We start from the raw sequence: 6,616 nt of genomic DNA, 5'->3' as shown, positions 1-6,616 counted from the left end.
GCCAGTGCTGTCCAAAGATGTTTCCGTGGTCATGTGGCTGGCATGACTACACGCCAAGGCGCACTTACCAAGAAGTAAACGCCACTGAATGCAGAGGGCTTCTAAGTAAACAGGCATAGGGTCAGGCTGTACCTCTATGGAATACTGGAATTTCATTCGTATTTTGATAGTACACACACAGTTCTCCAAAAGCTTTGTCTTCTGAATCACACTTTTTTTGTTGTTGATTAGTATAATTAGTATTAGCAGTACTACATCATTAACTAGACTTTCCTAATAGATGGGGAGGCATGCAATCCTCTTACTCTCATAGCTCCATTTTTATTAAAAAATTAATTTTGTCTGGAAAAGGCCTAAAAATCAACTCAGAGTATTAATTGGATCTGGTTTATTGCAGTTGTAAAAATATGTTCATGGTAACTTCTTTTTCCCACCATAACATGACTTAAGTAGAAATTAATCTTCAATATGTAAAGGAGCAACTGGATTAAATATTGGTCTCTCTCTTTTTGCTTGTATCTTTCCATATGTGGCTTCAAATTCCTTTTTTGTCCCAGTCACATTTTCTAGATTTCCTCTTCTTATATCATATCCAATAGCATCTAATTTTTTAATTCTATATTGGACTATTTCTGGTGTTAGTTCCAACACTGCAGGAGTGTCCTTTATTTGACCTACAGAAATCCCTGCTTTCAATAGCCTTTCCAGTCTTTCCTCCAGAACTGGAACAGAATGGTAAAGAAGGGCAGGACATTTTATAATAAGCTGTCTTAATTCTTGAACACTGCATTTGAAAACACTCTTTGAGAACAACATGCTATTCTGCATAGTAACAGTGTTAAGCTGAAAAATAAATCCTTTGAGCCTGGACAGGAGACTTACAATTTCTAAATTTGTGAAATCATTCTTCTGAAGAAACTGCAAGTTTTCTTGGACAGCAACAGGGCTATTTAACAAAATAAATGGGTCTTGACAAAGTAATTTCAGTAGCCAAATTTTCATATTCTCTTGTGAACCACCGAGACGTAGATAGCTACTTTGTAAGGTTTCTAACATATGTTTGTTCTTCTCAACAGGATTGTTAAAGATGTTTGGGGCACTTGTTAGGAGTCTGCTGATAATGGTATTTTTTAGGCCCACATCTTTAAAGAGTCTAATGTTACCTTTCTGTTTTTCATAGTGCTCAACTGTAAAAAAGGTTTCTGGGAAGCGTTTTATCAATTCCACCAATTGTTTTTCATTTGGGCAGACAGATAACCACAGGTCTCTCTGACAACTGATACTTGTAGGCCTACAAAGGATTGCCTCTGGACAGCGCTCAAAAATATACATTATGTCACTCCTGTCAGCTCCCATCTCTTGCAAAATCTTAGCTGTTTCTTTGGCATATGTCACTTCTTTACAGAGTACCCAGGGTTTCAGCCTACGGATCTTCTTTATATCCACAGATAACTCATAGAGGCTCTCAACTGTAGCTTTGTTCTCTCCTTCCGAAGTCACCTCTGTTGTGTATCTGAAATGCTGTAAAAAGTTTCTGGTTTTTCTTTGATTGTGCAAGGCTGAGAGAGCAGGCAGCAGCATAAAGGGCTGAGATCTTGTCAAATGCACAAGAAGATTTGGGGTACTATGGGCCATTCCGCTTTGCATTTTGGGGGTGTAGCACTATATGGGGGGGAAGGCCTAAAAGACAAAAAAAGAATAAATCAGTTTTAATTTTATGGTATGCTCAGATAATCGAAGACAACTGAATCTGCTGTTTTTAACAGAATCGCCATTTCTTATTTAGCAAAGATGTTCACATTTGTGTTGCTCTTCAACAATAAGCTTTCAGAAAGAAGCCACTCTTCACTTTGATGTGGCAACAGTACTGAAATTTACATAGACAGGAGGAGGCTGTGAAGAGTCTGCCTTCTGTTTCAATCACATATGGACAAGGATTAAGCGCTGGCAAAATGTATGTTAGTAGGTCAACGGCAGACACCTCTTTTGCCATAAAGCATGTAAGTATTTTGTGTCACCTGATTTCTCAAGTTCAGCAAAATGTATTTGAAATAAAGAGTACACTATTACTAAAAATATTTAGTCATAAATTGTGTTTCAAAGACAAATTATCAGCCTGCAGTCCTGAAAATGCCAAGATGCAACCCAAAGAAACCATTTTTAAGGGTTTTATTAGCTTCATTTACAGTCTGCCTTTTTTTTTACTGAGGCTCAAGGTGGATTACAAATGTAAGAACTATTCATCAGTCAATCAGCAATAAAATTACTGTGATAAACATCTGAATCTAACACCAAAATTTCTATTAAAACAGAATAATGCAGTGGGGCTAGGAAGATAACAGGTATGAGAAACACTATTTAGCATGTCAGTGAGAGGAGTGCAAAGTACGATCTAAAAGATCTGTTGAACAGCACTGTAGCAGGTGAGGATGCTAATGTTACACCTCCTGCCCTATTCCTTTCTGGAGTCTGTAGTTTACCCTCCTCACTAGCCAATCACAGAGCGAAGTCCTGCATGCTTCAGCAGCCGGGGAAATTGAGCAACAGAAGCTAGGAAGGGATGGGGTGGGATGGAAATGGCAGTAACCTTACGGACTACGACAATAATGGAAGAAAAGAGTTGCACTCTAGCAACCTTTTCTGCATTTCCTGCAGAGAACTGTTTTCATTTCTTTAAAACTGCCACTGCTATAATTGAGATTTGTAATAGGGAATTGAGTTTTGTAATAGGGAATGAACATGGAACAGCAGTGATAGCTTGTGGTTTGAGGCACCTTGGATCAAACTCCCACTGGCTGTGATATCCAAAGCCAAATGCCTAGGCAACCTGAAGAGTTTCCTCTCTACATAGCAGGCTTTGAAAAATTTCAATTTAATACAGGTTTAGAATCCTGCTTCGTGGGGAAGAAACACTTAAAGTCGTCCACAGTTTCAGAGGGGAGCCGTGTTTGATCTGAAATAAAACAGATTCAAGTCCATTCACACATTAGAGACAAACAAGATTTTTGGGGTATAAGCTTTCAAGGGTTAACACTCCCTTTGTCAGATAAAATCTGGTCCTGATTTTGACATGGCAAATCAGGAAGCTTCCATTCAGCCTCCACACATGCAGAAGAGAAGGTAGCACATGGACACTGCAAACAAGGACTATAAATGGATTTATTATGATGGCTGAATGTGGCAGCTGCCTTGGTAGTTTTTCTCAGGTCCTGCCTTTCCATATTTTGTTTACCCTTCCAAGAGCTGATCGCTCCTGGGCAGATACATGTAGAGTGCTGCTATGTGAAAAGAGAGAGAGCAGGTCCCTTTTAAGAGCTTATTATTGAGGCATGAGCAGGTTCTTTTCTCTGCATCCCGAAAACTATGATAGAAGCTGTACTTGTAAACTCAAAATCTACCTCTGAGCCAGTGTAATGTAAGCTCTTTGTCTTTTGTGATACAGTTCCTCAGAAATGTGGGATGTCTTCAATTGTGCCAGAGCTCAGGGGAGGGGCATTTGTGTTCAGTGACTGAACACTGTGTCAGCATACTGTATTTACTAAATTAGGCCGCATCTACTGTGTATTTACTTAATTGCCACCTTTTCCACCCATCTTCCAGAGAGTCTAACAGCTATTTTTAATTTTAATAAATTCAACAAGAGCAGCTTTAACAATGCTTGCATCGTTGCAGCAGCAAAAAAGCACTGGTGAATTGCTAATTGTGGTGCAGCTGTTAAAGGCAGAAAAAGTCTGGGTTCTGGTATTTTGTAAATAAGCTCCATGTAGAAGAAGAAGAAGAGATTGGATTTATACCCCGCCCTTCACTACCCAGAGGAGTCTCAGAGCGGCTTACAAACTCCTTTCCCTTCCCCTCCCCACAACAGACACCCTGTGAGGTGGGTGGGGCTGAGAGAACTCTTGGCACAAACTGCTCTTTTTCAAGGACAACTGTGCCAGAGCTTGTGACTGACCCAAGGTCACATCAGCAGGTGCAAGTGGAGGAGTGGGGAATCAAACCTGGTTCTCCCAGATTAGAGTCCGCGCACTTAACCACTACACCAAACTGGCTCTCCATGTCATCTTAAAGCTAACACATTTAACTGTAACATGTATGTTCCCATCAGTGTTCCCTCTAAGGTGAGTTAGTGTGAGCTAGCTCATAGTTTTTTAGCTTCCAGCTCACACATTTTTGCCTTAACTCAAGAAGGGATGGCTCCAGAGCAAGCTAATTTATGCAGTAGCCAAGTCACTCGCTCAGAGCTTTAATGCCGGTAGCTCACAAAGTAGAATTTCTGCTCACAAGACTCCACAGCTTAGAGGGAACATTGGTTCCCATAGCAAAAAATAAAGCATATGACGCTTAGGTGCTTAAGGCTGCAATTTTATGCGCCTGCTGCGCTTGGTGTCATGTCAAATCTGGGTTCAAATCCCCAATTGTGCCATAAAGCACACCTTCGGGCAGTTGCCCTCTTTTGGCCTAACCTCGAACACATGGTTGTTCCGATGACAAAATGGAAGGGACGATCCACAACTCAGAGAGCGGGGAGGGATTCAAACAAAAGCAAGCAAGCGCTCAGAGACAGGGCTGCTAGCCTCCAGGTGGGGGCAGGTGAGAGAAATCCGTTCCCCTGGGGAAAACAGCTGTTTTGGAGGGTGGGCCCTATGGCACTGAGCAAACTTCAGAGGACAGCGGAAGACCGGAAGGCCTGGCGTGACCTGGGCCACGGCGCCGCGAAGAGTCGGACTCGACTGTGCGACTGAGCAACAACTGCATGGTATTATACCCTGACGAGGTTCCTCCAAACCCCCCCCCCCGCCTCGGGCCCCCCCCCCCCCCCATCACGAAGTTCCCAATCCGGAACCGGCAATCCTACATATAGAGCAGGAGAGTAAATCTATTTTCCCTTCTCGGAGATATGAACAAAACACCTTTCAGTACCTATTTATTGTCGGATAAACTTTCCATTCAGCCTTTTTAGGCCGCTTTACATAGCGGTGGTCCTGACGTTCAAATACCGGTCAGCGGTGACCAGGAGGGATACGTCTTTAAGAACTCGAAGCCGCCCACCCCCAGAGTGCCGAAGCTGCTGGAGCCTCCCGGTCTTCCGGAGATCGGTGGCTGCTGGGCCTGCGCAACCCCAAGGCAGCGCTTGGCTGCTGCTGGCCGGCGACCTTGCAGTGCCCTGGCCCGCCCCCGCATACCGCTCAGCCGCGGTTTCCCGGCCCGAAAGGGCGACCAGAGCTGTGTGCCAAGGAACAGCCACGTCTTACCCAGGCGGCAGCAGTAAAAACGACGCGGCTTCTCCGTCTCACTGACCAGCTGGCTTGGCTGTACCAATGTGCGGCGGAGGGGAGGGGGTGTGTGGATCAAACCATTTGCAACTCGGCGTGCCCGCTGGGATGGTTGTTGTTCAGTCGCACAGTCGAGTCTGACTCTTCGCGACCCCATGGACCACATCACGCCGGGCCCTTCTGTCTTCCGTTGTGCTCCGGAGTTTGCTAAATTTCATGTTCGTTGCCTCGATGACACTGTCTAACCATCTCATCCTTTGCTGTCCCCTTCTTCTTTTACCTTCAGTCTTGTCCAGTGAGTGCTCCCTTCTCATTTGGTAGCCAAAGTATTTGAGCTTCAGTATCTGGCCTTCCAGGGAACAGTCAGAGTTGATTTCTTTTAGGATTGACTGATTTGATCTCCTTGCAGTCCAGGGGACTCTCAAGAGTCTTCTCCAGCACCAGCACCAGCACCATAATTCAAAAGAATCTATTCTTCTATTGTCCAGCTCTCGCAGCCATACAGTACTACTGGGAATACCATTGCTTTGACCATATGGACTTTTGTTGGCAGGGTGATGTCTCTACTTTTTATTATGCTGTCAAGGTTTGCCATCACTTTCCTCCCAAGGAGCAGGCGTCTTTTAATTTCGTGGCTGCAGTCACCATCTGCAGTGATCTTAGATCTCAGGAATATGAAGTCTGTCACTGCTTCCACGACTTCTCCTTCTGTTTGCCAAGGAGTGATGGGGCCGGATGCCAGGATCTTAGGTTTTTTGATGCTGAGTTTCAAGCCAACCTTTGCGCTTTCCTCTTTTATTTTTAGCAAGAGGCTCTTTAGGTCCTCTTCCCTTTCTGCCATTAGAGTGGTATCATCTGCATATCTGAGGTTGTTGATGTTTTTCCCAGCAATCTTAATTCCGGCTGCTGGGATACAGAAGTGGAACTCTCCAGTCCGTACTTTAAAAAAAAAAAAAGCCACAAGATGTTGCAGTACAAGGAGTAACACAATTGATATCGAAGTTGCAAGACAGAAACCTACATTTTGATCACTCTTAACCAGAGATTATGCCTCAAATCAAATCTGTTGCAAATGGTTTCATCCACCCCCTCCCCCGCACATTGGTATCTTTAAGACCAACCAAGTTTTATTCAAGGTATTCAACTGTGCACGCACACTTCTTCAGCTAAAATGGAATGGAAATTACCAGTCCATACATATAGGTAGAGGGTGAGCAGTAAATTAACATACAACATAATGAAGATGTTTACCAGATTCAGGGACCAAACAGGAATAACAAGCTTAGTTTCTATGGTTAACATTTGCTTGGGTTTAATTCTGGGGACGGGAGACGGGGACATAG

General features: G+C 43.7%; 1 protein-coding gene across 2 annotated transcripts; it reads right to left on the bottom strand.

The window, feature by feature from the left end:
* Nucleotides 1–6: 6 nt before the first annotated feature.
* MTERF2 (mitochondrial transcription termination factor 2) lies at nt 7–5,376 on the bottom strand. Of its 2 annotated transcripts, none has more exons than XM_015427576.1 (2): nt 5,253–5,376; nt 7–1,680 (listed from the first exon to the last, which is right to left on the bottom strand). In XM_015427576.1, the coding sequence occupies exon 2, from the start codon at nt 1,645–1,647 to the stop codon at nt 457–459; it is 1,191 nt and encodes a 396-aa protein (XP_015283062.1). In that variant the 5' UTR covers nt 1,648–1,680; nt 5,253–5,376; the 3' UTR covers nt 7–456. The 2 variants fall into 2 exon arrangements, with proteins under 2 accessions (XP_015283062.1, XP_015283061.1); XM_015427575.1 differs by lacking the exon at nt 5,253–5,376 and adding an exon at nt 4,921–5,242.
* Between the last annotated feature and the right edge of the window lie 1,240 nt (nt 5,377–6,616).

Source organism: Gekko japonicus, unplaced genomic scaffold, assembly GCF_001447785.1.
Source record: "Gekko japonicus isolate JY-2015 unplaced genomic scaffold, Gekko_japonicus_V1.1 scaffold28, whole genome shotgun sequence".
NCBI lineage: Eukaryota > Metazoa > Chordata > Lepidosauria > Squamata > Gekkonidae > Gekko > Gekko japonicus.
This window is presented reverse-complemented; position numbering and strand designations above follow the sequence as displayed.

Excerpts from the sequence above, each read along its gene's own strand:
- MTERF2 (XM_015427576.1), bottom strand. The coding sequence starts at position 1,647 with ATGCAAAGCGGAATGGCCCATAGTACCCCAAATCTTCTTGTGCATTTG.